The 24,384-nt window shown below is 44.4% G+C and overlaps 1 protein-coding gene across 8 annotated transcripts in view; it reads left to right on the top strand.

Moving 5' to 3' along the window:
* Window positions 1–4,732: 4,732 nt before the first annotated feature.
* EIF2AK4 (eukaryotic translation initiation factor 2 alpha kinase 4) overlaps window positions 4,733–24,384 on the top strand; it is a 97,547-nt gene continuing 77,895 nt past the window's right edge. For 4 of the 8 annotated variants that reach the window (XM_023255503.2, XM_023255502.2, XM_023255508.2 and 1 more), the window contains exons 1-4: window positions 4,733–4,949; window positions 16,485–16,597; window positions 20,619–20,721; window positions 24,204–24,356. In XM_023255503.2, coding sequence (XP_023111271.2) covers window positions 4,806–4,949; window positions 16,485–16,597; window positions 20,619–20,721; window positions 24,204–24,356 — 513 coding nt within the window. In that variant the 5' untranslated portion in view covers window positions 4,733–4,805. Of the gene's footprint in view, window positions 4,950–5,469; window positions 5,551–13,588; window positions 13,745–16,484; window positions 16,598–20,618; window positions 20,722–24,203; window positions 24,357–24,384 lie in introns of all 8 variants that reach the window. The other 4 variants (XM_045059555.1, XM_045059556.1, XM_045059557.1 and 1 more) reach the window with 4 other exon arrangements.

Here is a 24,384-nt window from a genome sequence, read left to right as displayed (position 1 = left end):
TCTGAAAAGTTCTTTGTAAACCCTACTTATGCAGTGCTACTCTTCTCAGGCTGGATGCTCCAAGGACTCAGAAGTTATCTCCAAGGATCCACTTAAGGGCCAGTCTTTCCTTTGGAAGGTACAGAGTTTGTACATCCCAAGCCTGCTGAGCTAACCAAATGACAAAGAGCAACCAAATGCAATGTGTGGACTTTATCTGGATCTTCATTTGGGAAACAAAACAAAACACAACACTGTAAAACAAAGCAAAACAATGACCTTTCTCTTTTAACAGTTTATTAAAGTATAACTGACATACAATAAATTGCATATACTCAAATGTACTGATTGATAGTGATACATGCATACATCTGTGAAAACATCGCCACCATTCCAATTTTAGTATATGTGCTGCTGAAGAGAGCATAACCATCGCCACGATCAAAATAATGTCCGTATTTTTGAGCCCCAAAAGTTTCTTCTTGTCCCTCTGAATCCCTCCCTCTGGCTTATCCCTATCCTCCCTATCCCAGCCAGTCACTTATCTTCTATTACTAAGTTTGTATTTAGAATTTTATATAAATGGAACATAGTGTATGTATGTCTGGCATTATTCACTCAGCACAATTACTTTGAGATTCTTTTATTTTATTACTACATGGATAGTGTATTCCTTTTTATTGCTGGATAGTATCCTATTATATTTATAGATCTCAATTTATTTTTACCTCAATTTTTCCATCACCTGTATCTTGATAAGCATTTTGGATTGTTTCCAGTTTGGGAATGAAGGTATCACGGACATTCACATACATGTGCCTTCGCTTCTCTGGGTTAAAAACCTTAGAGTGGAATAGCTGTGTCATATGGTAGGTATATATTTAAGTTTTTAACTAAAACTGCATGCTGGGACCTAAATGTAAAACCTAATACTGTAGAACTTTTGGAAGAAAATATAGGGAAAAATCTTTGTGATCTTGAGTTAGGCAAAAATTTCTTGGATATCACAATAAAACATGATTCATAGAAGAAAAAAACTGATAAATTTGCACTTCCTCAAAAGTAAGGACTACATGAGGGAGGGAGGTGGAAGGCAAAAAATAAATAAAAGAACTAAATTTGGGGTGCCTGGGTGGCTCAGTCGGTTAAGTGTCCGACTTCAGCTCAGGTCACGATCTCATGGTCCGTGAGTTGGAGCCCCGCGTCGGGCTCTGGGCTGATGGCTCAGAGCCTGGAGCCTGCTTCCGATTCTGTGTCTCCCTCTCTCCGTGCCCCTCCCCATACATGGTCTGTCTCTCTCTGTCTCAAAAATAAATAAAAACATTAAAAAAAATTTTAAAAAAAAGAACTAAATTTTTTGTAAAACACTGTTAAGAGAATGAAAAGAGAAACCATAGACTGGGAGAAAAGCTTTGTAAATCATACATCTGAGAAAGGACTTACTTTGAGAATATATAAGGGATTCTCAAAACAAAATGATAAGAAAACAAGTAATTCAAGTTTTGAAATGAGCAGAAGAGGAACACCTGGCTGACTCAGTCAAGTTAAGCATCTAACTCTTGATCTCAGCTCGGGTCTTGATCTCAAAGTCCTGAGCTCCAGCCCCATATTGGGTTCCCTGCTGGGCATGGAGTCTAGTTAAAATAAGTAAATTTAAGGGGCACCTCGGTGGCTCAGTCGGTTAAGCAGCTGGCTTTGGCTCAGGTCATGATGTCGTGGTCCGTGAGTTCAAGCCCCATGTTGGGCTCTGTGCTGACTGCTCAGAGCCTGGAGCCTGTTTCAGATTCTGTGTCTCCCTCTCTCTCTGACCCTCCCCCGTTCAGCTCTGTCTCAAAAATAAATAAACGTTAAAAAAAATTTTTTTTAAAAAAGAAAAAAATTTCTAAAAAAAAAATAAGTAAATTCAAACAAACAAAAAAATAGATAAATAAAATGGGCAGAAGATTTGAACGGACCAAAAATATAAATGCTAAATGAGCACAAGAACAAATGCTCAACATCATCAGTCATTAGGAAAATGTAAATTAAGACCCAGTGAATTATTACTACACACCTATTACAAGGTTTAAAATATAAAAGACTGATAATACCAATTACTAGCAAGGATGTAAAATACCTAGAACTCTCCTAAACTGGTGGGAATTTAAAATGGTACAACCACTTTGGAAAACAGTTTGTCAGTTTCTTTTATTGTGAAATTTCAACTTTGAAATATCTTCAAACTTACATAAAAGTCACAAGAATTGTCCAAAGAACTTTCATATATCCTTTTCCTAAATTCCCCAATAGTCCATATTCTGCATGTGATTTATCATCATCTCTCCCTCTATTTTCTGAATCGTTTGAGAGCTAACTGCATATTCCTATTACCCATTAAGGCTGCGGTGGAAATTTCCTAGTAACAAGGGCATTTTTCTAAGTGACCAGAGTACAACTAATGTCAGGAAATGAACACTAACATACTCCTGCCATCTAATCTACACACACCATCCCCCCTCAAATTTTGCTGATTGTTTTGATTATGTCATTTATAGGTCCATCATCCAGTACAGATTCAAATTTTAGACAAATAGAGAATTTTGAACATAGATGGGTATTAAATGATGTTAAACAATTGTTACATTTTTAATCTGTAAGGATGACATTATGTTTGTAAAAAGTCTTTGCATATTAGAGATACATACCTAAGTATTTATTTAAAAAAATGATGTTTGAGATTTTCTTTGAGATTCAATCCTCAGGGAGGTGGAATGGAAGGTGACAAATGAAATAAGACTGGCAAGACATCTATCATTGTTGAAGCTGGGTGATGAGTACAGGAGGGTTTATTATAATATTTCTTCTACTTTGGTATATGTTTCAAATTTTCCATAATTTGAGAGTTTTTAAATGAAACACCAATGGAGAAATTGAAGGATTGTAAAGATTGTAGTGGTATCATATTTGCGATTTAGAAACATTACTCTGGATACAATAGGAAAAAATGTCAAGTGGGGCAAGAATGAAAAACAGTGACTGTTTTTTGAGCTGTTGAAGTCATCCAAGGAAGAGGTGAACTAAGCTAGCAGTAATGGGAGGGAATGAAATGGGCAGACTGAAGAAATGGACTACCTGGATATGAAAGTTGAAAGAAAAGGAATGCAGAATCCCTCTTTGATGGCTTGGCCCAATGTGGGCAGGGTGGCACCATTTACCTAGACAACACTGGGGGGGGGGGGGAGGGATGAATCCCAAGGGAAGGAAGGAAAAGATGGTTTGAAGAAGCCTTGGGTTGAAGGATTACATTTGTGTTATCACATTATCTGAGCCAGATAAGGGTGTTATCTGGGCCAGAATTGAGTGATAAATGACAGCAAGATACTTAAGCAATCATTATTTAGCAAACAGTACAGGGGTAGGAAAGGTAGATAAAGAAGTGTCACTGAGACCTGAAATCTAACTTGAGGTAATATGATTATTTTTTTTAATGTTTATTCATTTTTGAGAGAGAGAGAAGGAGAAGGAGAAGGAGAAGGAGAAGGAGAAGGAGAAGGAGAAGGAGAAGAAGAAGAAGAAGAAGAAGAAGAAGGAGATACAGAATCCCAAGCAGGCTCTGGGCTCTAAGCTATCAGCCCAGAGCCTGATAAGGGCTTGAATCCAGGAACCATGAGATCCTGACCTTAGCCAAAGTCCAGTGCTTAACCAGCTGAGCCACCCAGGTGCCCCAGTAATATGATTATTGTTTTTCATTTTTAATTTTTTCAAAGATGTGTATTTATTTTTGAGAGAGACAAAGCACGGTTGGGGGAGGGGCCGAAAGGGGTGGGGGTGGGGGAAGAGACACAGAATCCAAAGCAGGCTCCAGGCCTCCCAAGGGGGGGCAAGGAGCCCAAAGGGGGGTCTGGAACCTAGGAACCGTGAGACCATGATCTGAGTTGAAGTTGGAAGCGCAACCAACTGAGCCACTCAGGTGTCCCTAATATGATTATTCTTAATTGACGCGCTGCATTAGTAGGTAACTGAAAATGAAGTTCCACGACAACGTCTAGGCAGGTAGTTTATTTTATAAACTTGAAAAAATATGATTGGAGGCAGGATATAACAGAAAGACCTCCTAGGTTCACATGAAGTAAACTGGCCATCGGACATAATTCTCTTCAGGGGACCGTAGCTCATGAAGATGCCTGAGGGAAAGGAATTTTTCAATTGAAATTGCAAGGCGGTACCGGAGATTCTTAAAGATGGGAATGTAGGGACAGGACATGCACGGGATGTTGAATCCATCGTTAAGGGGTTGACTCTGGGGGCACGAAGCTGGGGAGACGGGAAGTAGAGGTCACGATCTTTACTCCTAGTAGTCTCCTGGGAAGGTTCAAGGTTAGACCCTAAGTGCCTTGAAAATTCATCAAAGTCTGCCCTTTTGAGTTTCTTGTCACTACCTGTGCTAACGTAAAGAAGCCCAAGGCATTTCTGTTAAAGAGACTTATTTCGTGAAAATATTTGCCCTTATCATTTCATTCTCACTGATTTAACTTCTCACGTTCCTGCAGATTTCTTTGCTCTAGTTCTCCCGCAATATACCGGTGCAAAGCCGGATCCCGCCCATTGTTCCCTGGCTCCCTTGCTGGAGCTCCTCCCGCTGCTGGAGGCAATTTGGGGAGCTTCGCTCCGCCCCAGGGCCTGTCCCCGGCGGGGCCCCGCCCCCGGCGCCTAACCCCTCCCACTGCCCCGCCCCCGGCGCCGAACCCCGCCCACGGCCAGTCTGGAGAGCCCAGCCCAGCTCCGGAGCCCGCCCCGGGCCCACCACCGCCACCGCACGGCTGCCCGGCCTGGGCCTCCGCGTCGCCATGGCTGGGGGCCGTGGGGGCCCCGGGCGCGGCCCGGACGAACCGCCGGAGAGCTACCCGCAGCGGCAGGAGCACGAGCTGCAGGCTCTGGAGGCCATCTACGGCGCCGACTTCCAGGACCTGCGGCCGGACGCGTGCAGATCGGTAGGAACGTGGCTGGCCCGGTCGGTGCTGGCGTGTTGCGGCCCAGCCTTTTCTCTGTGACTTCCCCTGGCTAGGCCAGGCCCGGCCTTGCCGAGGCCGAGCCACAGGCCCTTTTTGGGATTCTTCAGTCGTTTAGTCTCTCCCGATTCCACCCACGCTTACTTTTGGTCCTTGCACCTGCAGCCGTTTGGCTGGTCTCCGCAACCCCCACCTGGGCCGAATTCTTTCACAGCCTTGTCTCCAGGTGGACTCCTCTCCCCTACCTGACACTGCTTCTCATTTCCACTGACACCCCGTAACATCTCTGCCTCCTTCCAGCCTTGTCCTTCCCCCCCCCCCCCCGAAAGCCCTTGAATTTGATACAACAGCGTATCATAGAGATGATTGCAACTTTGTTCTGAGAACGCTTTGGGCGACTTTCACAGACCTTACGGATCCCCCCAGTCAGAATTCTCTTTAAGTCTAACCCTCCCTTGTGTTCAAAACTGTAAGTCGTGTTATACCCCACTGTACTCCCCAGGTGTCCTCTCTGTTTTCGGAGGTGGAGGAACTTCCTTGAAGGAACTTACCAGAGAGTATATAGAATATATTCATCTTGGCGGTAAGGAGAGTGCAAAGGAGTGCGCTGAGTTAGACCTTTTAAATGACATTTGGTTTAAAATATTATTTCCCTTTCTGTCATGGAGTAAAGGCTTATTATACGCTGTTGACCCTGATGGTTTTTCCCCCAATTTTGGAGAATTATCTCGGAGTATTGTCATTTAACAAGCAGGACCTTCCTTCATCTGCCTGTAATTCCTGCATTTCACATCTGTCTTATGGACACATCCAGGATTTCCTCAACAAACAGGATCTTCTTTGTAGCTTTCAGAGCCAAACCTTCTCCCTCTCTCTCCAAGGGCTTCTTCCTTCATTAAATATTTATTATTCCAGCCATCAGGGAAACAGCCCAGGGCAAAACAGATCAAACCTCAGGTCCTCAGAGAGCGTACTTTTCTTTTTTTCTTTTTTCAATGTTTGTTTATTTTTGGGAGAGAAAGAGAGAGTGCCTGGAGCACAGGTGTGAATGGGAGAGGGGCAGAGAGGGGGGGACCGAGGATCCCAAGCAGGCTCTGCTGACATCTGCAAGCCTGGTGTAGGCTCAGACTCACGAACCCTGAGATCATGACCTGAGCCGAAATCAGATGCTTAATCAACTGAGCCACCCAGGCACCCCAGGGACCTTACTTTTCTAGTGCTTAAATTTCAAGAGTTTTTTTTTTTTAACCTGAAGTAGTAAAAAAGGTAAATATCCCCCTTATACTAAAATAAAAACATAACTTTCTGGCGATCTGGTAACTTCTCTTTCTAAACACTGAGAATCAGGACATAGGCCCACTAAACAGCCGAAATGGGAGTTACAAAGTGTACCCGCTGTACTTCAGGCAAAGCCTGTAAGACTTCCCTTCCAAGCTACTTTATTTACTTATACACGCTTAATTATCAAGTTCTAAGGCTGCAGAAAAATGAAAGGAAAAGGTGCTGCTGTACGTGGGGATATCAGTAATCCCAGAATTTACAGTTGGTGGTCTTTGTAACGAGAAAGAAGATTAACAAAAGCAAACAAAAGCAATAAAAGGCTGGCAGAAGAATTCAGATAGCTGTCTGTGGCTGCTGGCCCAGGGTGAATAGCCTCTATACTTTCATAGGCCTTGCAGGCAAATAACTGATGGTCATTAACAAGAAGCAGAAGTGTAGTCATTCAACAAGTACTTATTATCACCTGCTGTTTGCCAGTCTTCAGGGAGAGGTTACTCAGGTCCACAATCCTTTCTCGAAAACGCTAGCGATCTGTTAGTTTTAAAAATTCAGAAGTGTTTGTGTTCACTTCCCTGTGTGCACATTCCATACCTTGGTGTGGGGGCTGGCGGGGGGGCAGCATCCAGAATTAAACACAATGAAATGTGAATGTTCAGCTATTCACACTGACTGGGATCAATAAAGGCTCTTAATAGCCTCATCATGTCAGGCTGCCAATTTGCTGCCGATTTTGCTGCCAATAAATTCAGATCAGAATTTACTGACCTGAATAAGTTTCAGGTTTCTTTAACTTTTGGGGGGGATGTGTTATTATGTAGATTGCAGTTTACGAGCATATGTATATCATTTATAAACATTTTGGGAGTGAACGCTAAAAATTATTTTATATACTAAAGATCAGATACTACTAGATTAAAATTTAATTTACTCTAGAGTTACATGTTTATTATTAATTATTTTGGTTTATTTTCCATGTCAACAAAGGTCTGTTTATTTATAATCTGATGTCTGTCCATTGCAAAGTTTCCTCCCAAAAGCTCGCTTCTGTCTTTGGGCCTCCCAATGGTATACGAGAGTCCTTGTTTTCCTGCGTTTTGCCAATATTGTGAACGTCAGGCTTTTTCATCTTGGCCAGTAGGCGGATGAAACATTTTTTTTTTCCTGCTGTATTGTCTATTTTATTTTATTTTACTTTAATTTTTTTAGTAGTCTCTGTGCCCGGTGTGAGGCTCGAACTCAGAACCATGAGATCAAGAGTCACACGCTCACCTGACTGAGCGAGCCAAGCACCTCATGTATTATTTTTTTTTCTTATTCATTTGTCAGCTATTTTATGTTTAAAACATTTTTGAGGGAGGAGGCAGAGTGAGGGAAAGAGGATAAGAAGTGGGCTCCGCGAGAGAGAGAGAGAGAGAGAGAGAGAGAGAGAGAGAGAGAGAGAGAGAGAGAGCGCGCGCGAGCCTGATGGGGGGCTTGAACTCACTAACCGCTAGATCATGACCTGAGCTGAAATCGGACACTTAACTAATTGAGCCATCCAGGGGCTCCTTCTTTTAATTCTTTCATGACTTTGTTTTTATTTATTTGTTTGTTTCTTTGTTTGTTTTTATTTTTTTTTGAGAGGAGGGAGGCCAGAGAGAGGGAGAGAATCCCAAGCAGGCTGCCTTATCAGGCTTCTTTATCCGTTCATCAGTCTATGGACATTTGGGCTCTTTCTATTATCTGGCTATTGTCAGTAGTGCTGCTATAAACATTGGGTGCATGTGCCCCTTCAGATCAACCTATTTGTATCCTTTGGATATATACCTAGTGGTGCAATTGCTGGGTCATAGGGTGGTTCTATTTTTAATTTTTTGAGGAACCTCCACACTGTTTTCCAGAGCGGATGCACCAGTTTGCATTCCCACCAGCAATGCAAGAGGGTTCCCCTTTCTCCAGATCCTTGCCAACATCTGTGGTTTCCGGAGCTGTTAACGTTAGCCATTCTGACAGGTGGGAGGTAGTATCTCATTGTGGTTTTGATTGGTATTTCCCTGACTGATGTTGAGCATCTTTTCATGTGTCTGTTAGCCATCTGGATGTCTTCCTTGGAAAAATGTCTGTTCATGTGTTTTGCTCATCTCTTCACTGGATTATGTGTTCTTTGGGTGTTGAGTTTGGTAAGTTCCTTGTTTATTTTAGATACCAGCCCTTTATCTGGTACGTCATTTGCAAACATCTTCTCCCATGCCCTCCGTTGCCTTTTAGTTTTGTTGATTGTTGTTTTCTTCACTGTGCAGAAGTTTTTTGTTTTTTGTTTTTTATCTTAATGAGGAGAAAAGAGACACATTCTTAAACCAGTTTATTTTGTTGGCCCTGAGTGTTAGGAAGTGCCCAGAGAAAAGCACATCAGACTCAGCAGCAGGGGATGTGTGGGGGCATTGGCTGTGGGCTCCTCTGTAACAGTGGAGGAGAGCATCTGGCTTCACGATCCCAAGGAGAAGCACATACAACTTCTATTTTATAGTTGCTTCCATTGCTACTTTTTATGCTGCTTTCATTTCACTTGCATCTTAATCTTTGAAACAGATTGGTTTTTTTCTCATGTATATTTTATAGTTAATTAATTTTGTATCTGATACGTTCTGCATTGTGTTTTCCTCTTCCTTAGTGTTCTCAAAATTTTTTGGTTATCCCTTATTTTATTTGCCGGCAAATATTCCAGGAATTTGTTATTTCCTCGTGTAGGTTAAGTCAGAGAACTTTACCAACACTGTTCTAATAACCATTTATCTTTCAAATGCACAAAGGGTCCCCTCCCTACCCCCCTCCCCAGCACATCCTGATTGTTACATCATTTTTAATGGAGCCCTGTTCAGCTCCAGGACTCCTTGAATGCTTTAATGTGAGCTAATGCTTGATATCCTAAACATAGCTTGTCTAAAAGCCTCTTCTCATGTTGAGAAGCCTCCCAGTTTGCTCAAGGAAAGCCTGGCAAATAGTCTGTTCTTATGTCTAAAGTCACTTTTCCTGGACTGTTCTTCCCACTCCCCCCCCACCCCCACCCCCACCCCCAATGTGCCTGTATTGGGTAGGATTCAGTTTGGCTACATGTTAAAGAAAACTTAACAAAATTCACTTTGCTGCAAGCAGAAGTCTGGGGTCTAGGGCTTTTTCTAAATTGCTGTTCATGGTCCAAAATAGCTGCCTGAGCTCCAACCATCATATCTGCATTCCAGTCAGCAGGAAGGAGATAGGGATGAAGAAGTTGCCTGTGTTAGTTCTTTCATCTTATTAGCCAGAGATTAACCCAGTGGCCACACTTAGCTGCAAAGGATTGCATCCAACTAAAAAATCAGGGGCTCTGTTGCCAAGAAATAGGGAGAGAATGGATATTGGGGGAACAATTAATAGTCTGCTGGGAAATACCCTGAAGTTTATGTCCTATGGAGAGGAATATCATTCTGATACAGTTAAATTGTGAGCCAAAGATAAAGGCCTTGAAAGTAGTAGACACCTGGGGGTGCCTGGGTGGCTCAGTCACTTGGGGAACCGGACTCTTGATTTTGGCTCAAGTCCTGTCTCACGGTTCATGAGTTCAAGCCCCATGTCAGGCTCTGCACTGACAGTGCAGAACCTACTTGGGATTCTCCCTTGTCTCTCTATCTGCCCTTTCCCCACTTGTGCTCTGTCTCTCTCAAAAAAAAAAAAAAAAAAAAGGGTAGCAGACACCTGATAGCTCAGTGCCCCGCTCTTGGAGCTAGTTTTACTGGGTACTCAGACCCAGACAAGCTGGTAGATTTTGTCCAGTAGTATGTCATTCCTCAGTGGCCTCGGTCTGTTCCTTCACCCAAGCCCCCGTCACTGGGCTCGTGCGCCTGGTAAAGCTCTGCAACCTCTACGCACCCAGGAGTCTCTTCACTTTGTTACAAAACTCCTTCCTCTTCCTCAAAGTTTGTTTTTGGCATTACCTGGCTCACCGCCATTGTCACTGCTGTGCTTGGTGTCCTGTTGTGGAGATAACGGGAACACGACTAGACCTGCATGGTGTACGGCTGGTCCAGCCCAGGAGGGTCTGCAGGGTGCTTACAACTTCGTTAGGCCCCAGTGTTCTGTGTATGCTGTTCCCCCTTGTGCCTCAGGTACTGCCCCAGAGGCCTCCTCCCCTGAGGCTTGCCAGCAATCTGTAACTGGATTCACTGTGCTTTATGAAGCATTCCCTTTAGTAAAGAATATCTTCAACCTGTGTAATCCCCCAATCGGCCTCGTTTTTCTGAAGGTTGCTTCCTGTTCCCGTGACTCTGGGTGCACAGTGAAGGGCTCTCTGTACCATTTCCTGTAAGGCCTAGTTACACTGACATACACTTTTCACTTCCTTGATGAAGACAAAAGGGAATGTTAAACCAGATCTGCTATCTTACCTGTCCGGGGATACCTCACTTCATGGGGTACGTGTCTGTGTGTTGGAAGTTCATTTCCACCCTGGGCCCAGGAAAGACCTATCCTTTGGTTTACGTTTGTAGTTTCTACTTACGCACCTTGCTGATAATTTTAGTTCTGCTTACGTTGACCTAATTCTTGCTCCTTGAAGCTGTAGAGGGCTACTCTCGTTTTGTTGCTTCAAAAACAGAAGATCTGCTGTTAACTCCTGGGTGGTGTGCTTGCATTATAACATCTTGACTTGCCCATCGTACGTTGGGCTTGTCAGGTGCTGAGTATTTTACTTTAAGAAAACCATTTGGGGGCGCCTGGGTGGCACAGTCGGTTGAGCGTCCAACTTCAGCCAGGTCACAATCTCGCGGTCCGTGAGTTCCAGCCCCGCGTCAGGCTCTGGGCTGATGGCTCGGAGCCTGGAGCCTGTTTCCGATTCTGTGTCTCCCTCTCTCTCTGCCCCTCCCCCGTTCATGCTCTGACTCTCTCTGTCCCAAAAATAAATAAACGTTGAAAAAAAAAATTTAAAAAAAAAAATAAATAAAAAAATAAATAAAAAAAAAAAAAAAAAGAAAACCGTTTGTGTGGCATTTCCCCTCATTTTCTTACCTATTTCTTTGGCCTCTTGTAAGCTATTAGTCATACAGAGTTAGAGCAATAGTCTCACTGGTTTGTTCTGAAATAAAATTTTCACTGGTCAGCAGCCGAGCTAGAAAATGAAAGGCAGAATAATGTGTAAGTGAAGATTAATTTTTTTATTTTTATTCTTCAAAAAAAATTTTTTTTGATGTTTGTTTATTTTTTTATTTTTTTTTAAATTTTTTTTTCAACATTTTGTATTTATTTTTGGGACAGAGAGAGACAGAGCATGAACGGGGGAGGGCCAGAGAGAGAGGGAGACACAGAATCAGAAACAGGCTCCAGGCTCCGAGCCATCAGCCCAGAGCCCGACGCGGGGCTCGAACTCACGGACTGCGAGATCGTGACCTGGCTGAAGTCGGACGCTTAACCGACTGCGCCACCCAGGCGCCCCGATGTTTGTTTATTTTTGAGAGAGAGAGAGAGACAGAGCACGATCAGGGGAGAGGCAGAGAGGGAGACACAGAATCTGAAGCAGGTTCCAGCCTCTGCACTGACAGCAGAGAGCCTGATATGGGGCTCAAACTTAGGAACCATGAGATCATGACCTGAGCCAAAGTTGCATGCTTAATCGACTGAGCCACCCAGGGGCCCCATATTCTTTTTTTTAAGTGAAGATTTATTAGTATAAGATAAATTGACCCCCCTCCTACTTTTGATACTAAAGCATTCTCTGTTTTCTGAAATGAATACATAATAGGGAGCAAAAATGTATTTCCTTCCTTCCTTCCTTCCTTCCTTCCTTCCTTTCTTTCTTTCTTTCTTTCTTTCTTTCTTTCTTTCTTTCTTTCTTTCTTTCTTTTTTTTCTTTTTGTATAGAGTAAGCTCTCTATGCCCAACATGGGGCTTGAACTCCCAATCCTGACATCAAGAGTCTCATGCTTCACTGACTGAGCCAGCCAGGCGCTCCCAGAAGAGTATCCTCTTGACAAAATGATAAGTTGGTGATCATAATGTCTTTCCAAACTTTGTGGCCTGTAAGATGAGAAAGGCTGAAAAGGTTTGATCTGATGGAGAAAGCACTGGTAAAATTTTGTTTGAGTCTAGCCTTTCTCTCAATTTTTACATCCCTACCATGCTGGATTCTTGTTAGGAAATGAATAACGGTAACAGCAAAGACTGGTTGGAAAGATTTACTTCAAAATAATCTCAGGTGGTGTTTGTGGGTAGGGGTAACATATAGATACACAAGGTTGGCCATCAGTAGGTAATTGTTGAAACTGTATGGTAGGCACATGGAGTTCATTGTATCGTTACCAGCTCTTGTTTGAAATTTTCCATAATAAAAAGTTTCTCCAAAAGTGAGTCTGTTGAAGAAGACTGGCTGGTCATGGCAATAATCTTTCCTTTTCTTCCTAGCAACTAAGTATCTTAGCTGCTCTTAGCAGCTAAATGCTTCCTATGCAAAGTTCTGTCTAATATATAGAGCAGGGAACGGCTGTCTGCCGTGGTTAGAGGGGAACTAGGAGGCCTGGAGCCCTGTTAGTTCAGTCTCACCCTCAAACCTTTGAGGCTCCTCCACGGAAACCCACCAGCCTCTCCCTGATTGTTCTTCTCACGTTCCTCTGTCATTCTAAAGAAGGGCCCCTCCTCCTGTCTGTCTCTCTTGTGCCCAGGATCCATGGCTGTCTGCCCTCTGATAGGTCCTAATTGTGTCTCTTTCCAGTTCTTCTGTAGTATTCCTTCCCATCAACATCCTCACACGCTCTAGTATCTCTCATCTTTAAAGACAGAGCAAGAGATACCTCCCTTGCTTTCACATCCTCCTCTGTCTGTGGCCCCATTCTCTGTGCACTTAATGCCCAAACCCAAACCTCCCTGAAGGGCTTGTCTAGACTCACTGAGTCTCACGTTCACCCCTCATCACACCAGGGTCTGCGTTCGGTGCCTGTGGAGTCTGCTCTTGGCAAGGTCACCTACAGGCCCGTGTTACCCCAGCAGGGGATGGTCTCTGTCCTCATCCTGTTCCACCTCAGGAGCATCTGGGACAAGGCCTGTTCCTTCCGTTTCCCTCCCTGGAGACCCAGTCTTTTTGTCCACCTTATCTCACATACACCTTCTTTCTCCTGAAAGGCTGAATTGTTACAGTAGCTTTCGACTCTTGCTCTTACTCTACCTTGTTCACTCTTTACTCAGCCACCAAAGTGATCTTTCAAAAGATATGTTGGATCATATCATTCCCATCTTAAAACCCCGCCCAATATTTCACCTGGCTGACAAGGCCCTTTGTGCCCCGGCCGATCTTCCGTCACACCTGCTTACCTGGTTTCCTCATCCCTCCTCTGTTCCAGGCATGCTGGCCTCCCTTTGGATTTTGGAATACACCAACCTCTTGCTCACTTCGAACCTCTTCACGTGCCTTTCCCTTGTCTGGAATGCTCCGTCTCTGGCTTGTCTGACCTTAGGTGTGATGTCCTCAGATGGGTCTTCCTGATGACCACGTCCAAGTATGTTCCCTCACATCCACTGCCAGTCGTTCTCGAATTAGAGTGTAGGGAGACAAGATTTTGCTTTTGTCTTCTTAGGGGTCTCTGGCTAGACGTGAGAATTTAATTGATATGAGATGAGGCAGATCGACAGGAGAATAGCGTACAGATTTTTACACGTAGATAGGAAACCCCATAGGAAAATGAAGACCCCAAGAAGTGGCCAGACCTCAGTGTTTAGATGGTGGGTTGAACAAAGAGAGGGAATTGTGGAAAAGTAACTGACAAATCTGGGGAGGCTGAAGAAAGACAAGAGTCCTTTTACCAAGTTCTGTTTGTACAGAATCCTCTCGGCCTCGATATTCTGTCTCTGGTAGTGAGAAGATTTCCTTCTTAATACAGGAGGGCATCTTTCACATGAGAGTTTTATCGCCTGCTTTCAGGAAGAAAAGAGAAGGTTGGAGGGCCTTTCTTGCACCTTCTGTTTTTAAGAACCCTTAGCTCAAAATAATGCTTATGCCAAAGTGGCATATTTTGGGGTGCCCTATTCCATCACCGTTCAAGGGCATCACACCTTCTCTTCAACAGCACTTTCCGAACTTGAACCTGTGTATTTATTATTTGTGTTCCCAAGTTCCGTGACAGCTGGAACCACGTCTGTTTTCTCTCTTTGGTGTGCTACCAGTGCCTGACAGAGCGATGCCCAATAAGTGTGGGTGATGAGGCATGATGGCTGAATGAGTAGATAAAAGACCTCCTGGCTCACGGGGTGTTTAACCCTTCCAGGACCACGCAGAGCCTTACCGCAGCTTTTAGCAAGGATTAGGATAAAGCCTCATGAAAACTGACCTTATGTATTTTATACGCATGGTTGATGAGAATTTTGTTTATTATGTAATTCGGGGTACCGTGTGTTGTAAACATCTGTTAGAATTTAGTGTTGCTAAGTGCTTTCTTGCCCCTGAAAGATTTTTATGCCTTTCCTTTTCTGGGAAGTGTGAAAGAATGTCACCTTTCCCTTTTTGCCCTGGCTACTTGTGTGTTTCAAGACAAAGTCAAGGCTCAGCCCCAGCAACTCGGATCGGCACTAGCAAGGGAGCAGCTAATGAGAAAGACACAGGTTTGGAGTCAAGGTTGGATCTGAAATCTGGCCTTGTCGCCGTGTACCTGTGGGCAAGAAACGGAAACTTTCTTTTTTTTAAAAAATTTTTTTTTCAACGTTTATTTATTTTTGGGACAGAGAGACAGAGCATGAACGGGGGAGGGGCAGAGAGAGAGGGAGACACAGAATCGGAAACAGGCTCCAGGCTCTGAGCCATCAGCCCAGAGCCTGACGCGGGGCTCGAACTCACGGACCGCGAGATCGTGACCTGGCTGAAGTCGGACGCTTAACCGACTGCGCCACCCAGGCACCCCAAGAAACGGAAACTTTCTGAGCCCGAGCTGCTTGCTCTGTAGAACGGAGATGGGGCCTACCTGGCACAGTTGGTGAAGTGCCTGGACCAGGAGAGTACACGTTTCTTCCCTCAGCGTCCCTTCTCTCAGGGATGAAATTATAGATAATTATAGATATTATAGATAATATAGATATTATAGATAATATCAGCTGCCTCAGGCCTTTTTTGGAAAAAAAAACATTTAATAAGTTAAAGAACAATAAATAGAATATCTAGTTATTTGGCTAAAAGCAGTTGGATGAAAGCATGTCCAAGTTAGAAGAGCCATCAGATTTCCATGATAAGGTTTTCACTTGTTATTATCTCATTACTCAGATTCCAATTGAAACTCTTCCTGCTCAAGAGGTCCTCCCTTGGCACACCTGTCTGACTCTATCATTTTGCCTTCTTTTCTTTCTTTCTCTCTTTTTTTTTTTTTTTTGTTTTGTTAATGTTGATTTATTTTTGAGAGAGAGAGAGCAGGAGAGGGACGGAGTGAGCGGGGGGTGCGGGGGGGAGCGGTGGGGGGGGGCGGGGAACAGAGGATCTGAAGCAGGCTCTGTGCTGACAGCAGAGAGCCCAATGCGAGGCTGGAACTCAGGAACGGTGAGATCCTGACCTGAGCCGAAGCTGGATGCTTGACGGGCTGAGCCACCCAGGTGCCCCTGCGTTGTTTTCTTTACAGCACTCATCACTACTGAGAATACTCATTTGCCTTCTTATCTGTATTGGCCAGTTAGGCTCATGTCTGTCTGAATTTACCCCTGTACTCCTAGCCTCTAGATCAGTACCCATGCATAATCATGTGATCAGCGCTCAGTAACATCTCTTGAATGAATGGAAGCTTACGTGGAATGTTTGGCTCACTCCTTAGATATCTTTGAAAGGGAAAATGCAGTCTCTCTGGCACGGGTTTTGTTTTTAAACCACACTTTAGGAAAAGATGACTGAACACCTATATAAAAGTACAACGACACGTACTATTTGAAAAGTTGAGGGGCGCCTGGGTGGCGCAGTCGGTTAAGCGTCCGACTTCAGCCAGGTCACGATCTCGCGGTCCGGGAGTTCGAGCCCCGCGTCGGGCTCTGGGCTGATGGCTCAGAGCCTGGAGCCTGTTTCCGATTCTGTGTCTCCCTCTCTCTCTGCTCCTCCCCCGTTCATGCTCTGTCTCTCTGTCCCCAAAATAAATAAACGTTGAAAAAAAAAAATTAAAAAAAAAAAAAGAAAAGTTGAACATTAGAGCTAGATGGTCATTATCTTAATTGGTCATGGTTGGCTCTCTGGGGCAGGAAAAAAAAAAAAAAGATTTTCTTTTTCTCTTTTAGGTCAATGAGCCTCCTGAAATCAATTTAGTTCTGTACCCTCAGGGCCTAACTGGTGAAGAAGTATACGTGAAAGTGGATTTGAGGGTCAAATGCCCACCAACCTATCCAGATGTGTGAGTACATTTATGAATACCTTTTGATGTGACATCACTTCTCTGTTTTGACATCATGGAAACAGATTGACATTAATGGTATTTTCTTCTTTCTGCCTCCATTCCACTTAAAATTTCATTCCCTGTCACCTGTATTTCATCAAAACTACATCAGCAGTAAACATTTTTATGAAACCTGTCTCATGTTAAGTCTGCTTACGGTGGTAGAACAGTCACTCCAGATACTAATATTTGCTCTGTGACCAATTGTTTGCTTTTTCTGATGTGTTAATTTTCTTCTTCCTTTTTTTCTTCTTTTCTGATGTGTTAATTTTTGTTTAATTCTTCCTAAATTGGAAAGAGGAACAATCTAGAAGAAAGGGATGGGGCACCCGGGTGGCTCAGTTGGTTAGGCGTCCAACTCTTGATTTTGGCTCAGGTTGTGATCTCAGAGTTGTGAGATCGAGCCCCGTGTTGGGCTCCGCGCTGAGCACGGAGCCTGCTTGGGATTCTCTCTCTCCATCTCCCTCTGCCCCTCCCCTGCTTGCATGTGTGTGTGCGTGCGTGCACACACTCTCTCTCTCCCAAAAAATAAAAACAAAAAAAGAAAAAGATAAATGTGTGAGAACCAGTAGAACCCTTGTATACTTAGTTTTAAAATGTGGTTGGTGTTAAAACTTAGAGTAGCAATAGCTTTCTGGGCCTAATGGAAGTTTTATTCCCTAGAGGAAAAAGGAGTTTTGAGTCCCTCTGTTACTAGGGGCACTGCTGATGAGTCTCCACCATGCAGGGCTTGCTGTATCCCTGGCCCTACCCAGTGATGCTAGAAGTGCTCTTCAATCTGTGAGACAACCACAAGACCCCACCATTTTCAAACTCCCCCTGAAAGCGTACTGCCTCTGGGTGAGAACCACTGGTAGAGAAGAGTGTTGGCAATCAGTGGTCAAGTATTGCATGTGAGCAACTGGAGTAGGGGCCGAGGGAGGGAGAGAGAATCCCAAGCCGCCTCCATGCTATCAGCACAGAGCCCAATGCAGGACTCGATCCCACGACCCTCAGATTGTGACCTGAGCGGAAATCAAGAGTCGGACGCTCAACTGGCTGAGCCACCCAGGCACCCCACATATTGCCTTTTTGAAGTATATGTATATTTCGTGTAATCTTTCCTGAGACATTACACACGGAGAGGCAGATTGGCTTGGATGATATTTGCGGTTTGAGCTTCTTGTGCAGGAACCAGTGGAGAAAAGTGACACATAAAAGGATGCAATGCCTCACAGAGTGGGTGGTAAATTTATGGAAATTTGTTATCCAGAAAGTTCAGAGAGGTCAAGATGAGCTGCTTGAATCTAGTAACCCTCTTTTGCCTCTAACACTGCACCTAGAGTAGGTATAGTAGGTATTTAGAAAGTTAATTAATGAATTAGTAAAAGGGTAATTACATTTATGAAAGAAAAACAAGGCAGTGTCTCTCTAGTTTTTATTTTGCCTGACACCAAATAGGTGGTGTCTTTTCTGACAGCTGGGTTCGGTTTTGATATGAACTAGCCATGTTTTGTTGTTGTCGTTGTTTGAGACAGAGACGGAGGGTGAAAGTGAGTGGGGGGTGGGGGAGCAGAGAGAGGGAGAAAAAGAGAGAGAATCCCACAAGGGGCAGAGAGAGAGAAGCAGGGCTCACCCGATGTGGGGCTTGCGCTCACCAGAAGTGGAGCTCGCGCTCCCCTGAACTAGGGGGCACGAAGTCACCCAAAGCTGGGCTCGTGGTCCGTGAGATCATGACCTGAGCTGAAGTCACATGCTTAACCAGCTGACCCACCCAGGTGCCCCACAGACTAGCTGTGGTTATTGCAGACCTCACAAGTTAAGGGCTCAGTTCCACAAAACTTCAAACCCCGGTTGCACCTACGGCATTTCCAGTCAACCAGCTGTAAATATGGCCTTCAACCCTGTCCTTAGGTTTGGAAATTTGTTAGAACAGCTTGTAGAACTCAGGAAGGCTTTGCTTTCAACTAATTACCAGCTGACTATAAAGGATATAACACAGGATGAGCTGAATGAAATAGATATGTAGGCAAGGAATGCAGAGTTTGTCTGCCTTTGGACATTGACAGGTATTCCCTGGGGACACAGTCACCCCTGATTGAGAACCACTACACTAGGGGACCATTCTGGCAAATCTTGATGCGTCTAATTGATAAAAATATTTGGGGATGATTTATTGATTGATTTTGAGAGAGAGAGAGTGTTCCTGTGTGCCAGCAAGGGAAGGGTAGAGGGAGAGAATCTCAAGTAGGTTCCATGCCCAGCATGGAGTCCCACTGGGGGGGGCTTGATCTCATGACTGTGAGATTATGACCTGAGCCAAAATCAATAGTCAGACACTCAGGGTGCCTGGGTGGCTCCAGTCAGTTGAGTGTCTGACTTTGGCTCAGGTCATGAACTCACGGTTTGTGAGTTTGAGCCCCGTGTAGGGCTCACTGTGCTGTCAGCACAGTGCCTGCTTTAGATCCTCTGTCCCCCTTTCTCTCTGCTCTGCCCTGCCCCCCACCCCTGTCTCTGCCCCTTCCCTGCTTGTGCTCTCTCTCTCTCAAAACATTGAAAAAAAAAAATTAAAAAAAAAAAAAACCATTGGAGTCACCCAGGTGCCCTGGGATGATTTCTAAAAAAGAAAAAAAAAAAACCACGGAAATGATTATAAAAGAGCCATAAAGTAGACATAAAGAGCCATAAAGTAGACAAAGCTGAGATTATATCTCAGCTATATAAAATTATAAATTATGTGCCAAGGACATAGAAAGCTGGAAAAAAATTGGGGCGGGTTTTTAAAGTTTAATTATTGTAGATGGGTTTTTTCATCATTCTATTAACAATGATTGCTATATAATGACTGCTGAATTAAAAAAGTTATATAAGGCTTGACTTGGGGGAGCATTCTTATTGTTGGAGATGATATGGTACAGGAAAACTTTGTTTTTCTGCAAGATAGTCTTGGATGCAGATAGTCTTTGATGTGAGAGAGTTGTGGGTTAGATGGACCATACTCAGGACTGTATGTATGGCCTTTCCTTTCTTGTTCTCATGTGTGTGAACTCCTTTCTCTCAGGTTTCCATCTATCCAAGGAGATAATGATGTAGCAACCTACCACACCAGGGCAGTGAGAGAACGCAGAGGTAGTAAAATAGTAAAGGCTTTGCTAAACTAAAACCGCATCAGTTACTCAGAAATAATTGGTCGGAAGTAGAGCCAGCTTCTCTTCAGCGAAATCACATAAAGTCGGTTTGATGTCAGTGAACTGTTATTGGATATCTATTGATGGGGAATCAAGGGGAAGCTGAGGAGTGGCAGCTGCGTACCTCGCACAGGAACGTGTTGAGTCTCGCTTGTGCTCTGCAGGGAGACGAGCGTGCTGGGCATCCTTGCAGAGCACACGCAGGTAGATTCAGATGTGAGTGGGTGAGTGGGCATTTCCACCTTGTTGGCAATCACAAGGAGTGACACAACATGCATGTAGTGGGGATGCTGGATGGATTGCTGAGTCCTCATCTTTTTTTGTTTTTTTTTTTTAAAGATTTTATTTTTACGTAATCTCTACACCCAACGTGGGGCTCGAACTCACAACCTCGAGGTCAAGAGTCACGTGCTCCACTGACTGAGCCAGCCAGGTGCCCCAACTGAGGCTTCATCTTGCCTGGTTGTGCTTGGCCTGTTTTATGCTGGAGCACACGAATGAGCCCAGAGCACCTGGACTCTTGCGGGTGAACTGTGAGAGCTGGGTAATTGTTGGGGGCAAGTCAGAATGGAGCCCAGTAAGTCTGGTCCCCGCAGGCTTCTCCCCCAGGGGCCACAGGTGACCCCATGTCAAGCACTGTGTCAGCAGAGTTGCTGGGATGCCGTTGAAATCCTTTGAGATGAAGGGAAATGCTGCTGGCAGTATAGAGGCCTGTAGGAAATCCCTGGGCCTCAAGGTTGCACTTAGCAAATATTAACGCAAAGAGGCCATACTTTTTTGGCGTAACTCCTTTTTGTCTTTTTCTTTTCCAGAGTCCCCGAAATAGAGTTAAAGAATGCCAAAGGTCTGTCAAATGAGAGTGTTCATTTATTAAAATCCCACCTAGAGAAAGTGGCCAAAAAACATTGTGGAGAGGTAAGATATGTTTAACTGGAGTTGTAAGAGGACAGTAGAAATCTCATCCCGTTTACTAGTGTTCACCTTCCTGCCTTTTTGGCTTAGAGGCTGTTGCATTGCACCTCAAACCCAATTTTTTTTTTTTTAATTTTTTTTTTCAACGTTTATTTATTTTTGGGACAGAGACAGAGCATGAACGGGGGAGGGGCAGAGAGAGAGGGAGACACAGGATCGGAAACAGGCTCCAGGCTCTGAGCCATCAGCCCAGAGCCTGATGCGGGGCTCGAACTCCCGGACCGCGAGATCGTGACCTGGCTGAAGTCGGACGCTTAACCGACTGCGCAACCCAGGCGCCCCTCAAACCCAATTTTGATAAGAATGTTTTTTGTTGATAGGTACAAAGAGGAACATTGTTATGTGTATTTTTTTTAATTTATGGTTTTTATTAATGATAATTCATAGAGTGTATCAATGGTATATTGATGCTTCAAAATTCTGAAAAGAGTCCATGTGACCCTGGCCCTACTGTGTGCACGCTTTGGACCTGGCATCATAACTTGATACTGACTTGAACCTTTACACTGGAAAATGTTTGCAGACAATTTCTTTTTTTTTCTTTCTTCTTTTGTATATATTTTGGGGAGAGTGCAAGCAGGGTAGGGGCAGAGAGAGGGGGACAGAGAATTCAGAGCAGGCTCTGCACTAACAGGCTGATAGTAGCCAGCCCATGCGGGGCTCTGACTCACAAATCATGAGATCGTGACCTGAGCTGCGGTCAGACACTCAACCAACTGAGCCACTCAGATGCCCCCAGACAAGTAATTTCTGACCAAACCTTGCCACCTGCCCGTGTTTCATATCAGAAGAGCTCATTGTTTTCCTTCTCAGTGATTAGTGACATACTCTACTCCTTCAACGTCCCTTTTGTATCTTAGCATTTCCATTTAGTTACTAATTCTCTTTTAATCCTCCGCACATGAAGATATGCATGAGCTTCCCCTTGGGTGGTAGATCTCGCTGGAGGGCTAGACTAGGTGACTTACTCTGGGTTTCTTAGCCCAGACCAGTTCCCTTCAAGTATCATCTGTCTTTTCCTCGCTTTTGTGTAAAATCACTCATATTCACATGAGCCTAGGCAGCTCATGCTTAAGTATCCCATCCTGTAAAAACTGAGAAGAGTTAAGGAAGGACTTACCCCAGGCCTCTGTGTCTCTTTTGGACTTGTGGTAAAGTGACTGGACTGTTTTCCAGTTATGTTCTATAACACAGCAAGTCACAGGTGACCTGCTCACCCCTCTCCCCCCGCCTGGTACTGTTTCCAAGATGTTCAGTGATTGTTGAGCTACAGAGGTGATTGTAGAACAGCCTGGATAAAAAGCTAGTCCCTAGGAATTATTCCAAAGTTTTCTCTAAATAGTCTGATGTCTAACTGAAAAATAAAGCGGAATTATATTGAAAATTCGACTATAGAATCCTCCGGCTTCTTGGATCCGTAATGTGTGATATTTTTTTTGAAAATATCTTTGTGGGGGTGCCTGGGTGGCGCAGTCGGTTAAGCGTCCGACTTCAGCCAGGTCACGATCTCGTGGTCCATGAGTTCGAGCCCCGCGTCGGGCTCTGGGCTGATGGCTCGGAGCCCGGAGCCTGCTTCCGATTCTGTGTCTCCCTCTCTCTCTGCCCCTCCCCCGTTCATGCTCTGTCTCTCTCTGTCCCAAAAATAAATAAACGTTAAAAAAAAAAAAAATTAAAAAAAAAAGAGCTTGTCTTTGAAGAATTTGGATCCTACTTAGACTCTAGACTTAACTATAAAGTGAAGCATATCCAGTGAATGCCACAGCTTCTGCTATAATCAGAAAATACATTGGGGTGCCTGGGTGGCTCAGTCGGTAAAGTGTCTGACTTCAGCTCAGGTCATGATCTCACAGTCTGTGGGTTTGAGCCCCTCCTCAGGCTCTGTGCTGACAGCTGAGAGCATGGGGACTGCTTCAGATTCTGTGTCTCCCTCTCTCACTGCCCATCCCCCACTTGCACTCTATCTCCTTCTCTCAAAAATAAATAAATACTAAAAAAATTACAAAAAAAAATACATTAACTTCCTCCAACCAGAGCTGTGGTGTCTTTGTATTTGCTCCTCAAGAGGAAGGTTAAGTGACCACCAAATGAACTGACTGTATTCTTGTGTACAGTGACTTTTATTACTAATTACCACCCTCTCAAGTCCCTTTAGAAATAAGAATTTTTAGGGGCGCCTGGGTGGCTCAGTCGGTTAAGCGGCCAACTTCAGCTCACGTCATGATCTCGCGGTCCGTGAGTTTGAGCCCCGCGTCGGGCTCTGTGCTGACCGCTCAGAGCCTGGAGCCTGTTTCGGATTCTGTGTCTCCCTCTCTCTCTGACCCTCCCCCATTCATGCTATGTCTCTCTCTGTCTCAAAAATAAATAAACGTTAAAAAAAAAAAAGAATTTTTAAACTGCCTTATTGTAATTGAGGAAAAAGAAAATTCTCAGTGGCGGTCCTTATCTGCAGAAGGAGCTTGGCATTCTTTTTTTTTTTTTAATTTTTTTTCAACGTTTTTATTTTATTTTTGGGACAGAGAGAGACAGAGCATGAACGGGGGAGGGGCAGAGAGAGAGGGAGACACAGAATCGGAAACAGGCTCCAGGCTCTGAGCCATCAGCCCAGAGCCCGACGCGGGGCTCGAACTCCCGGACCGCGAGATCGTGACCTGGCTGAAGTCGGACGCTTAACCGACTGCGCCACCCAGGCGCCCCAGGAGCTTGGCATTCTTGACCTCGTTGGGGTGGGGGGTGGAGTGGTCACTTTGGGGTCCCAGAGACCCTTGTCCAATGAGCTTACCAACCTTAGATGTGATTTTTGACTCCTAGAGGTGCGGGAAAGTGGCTCCTATGCTCACATAAAGAATGTCTGAGAGGGGGGCATTTTTCCTTCTGGTCCTATCCACGAGTGCTGCCCTAAGTGGGAATGAAATTCTTTCTTAGTATGGATCAGCCTCCTACTGACCTGTTACTAGCAGGGAGAGAGTGAGGCCTCGAAGTGTTTGCCTCTGTACCCCAAAGAATGGTTTCCGTACACTGTGTGGACAGATGAAGGCTTTTAAGCTGGCGATGATTTTTCAGCTATCATTATCTAGACAGGTTTTCTAGTTGGGAAGGTACTTTATTTTTGTGCAGTGTTAATAAATACTTTTATCAAATTTGTTTGTACAGAAAAATATTTTTGTCAGATTTATTATACAGAAAATGCCAATAAAGTAAAAAAGGACTGTAAAAGAAAAGTGAAGTTTTTTGTCTGGTGAGCCCCCAAAAAGCTCTCTCCTGCCACGATTGCATCGTATATACCTAATTCAGAACGTGGCATGGCAAAGTGAGTGTCACCGTTGTAAGCGGGCCTCTGATAGCCTGCCTGCCTTTCTGTAGTCTCCTTTGGGCCCTGTCTTCCGGTCATTTTACCATCTGTGGTTGATTTTCATCTGCATGTTTAGGTGATGATATTTGAACTGGCCGACCACGTGCAGTCCTTTCTCAGCGAACATAACAAGCCCCCTCCCAAGTCTTTCCATGAAGAAATGCTGGAAAGACGGGCTCAGGAGGAGCAGCGGAGGCTGTTGGAGGCCAAGCAGAAAGTGGAGCAGGAGGTGAGACCCTTGTCCCTACCGTTCTGGG

This window comes from Felis catus, chromosome B3 (assembly GCF_018350175.1).
Source record: "Felis catus isolate Fca126 chromosome B3, F.catus_Fca126_mat1.0, whole genome shotgun sequence".
In the NCBI taxonomy this organism is placed as follows: domain Eukaryota; kingdom Metazoa; phylum Chordata; class Mammalia; order Carnivora; family Felidae; genus Felis; species Felis catus.
This window is presented reverse-complemented; position numbering and strand designations above follow the sequence as displayed.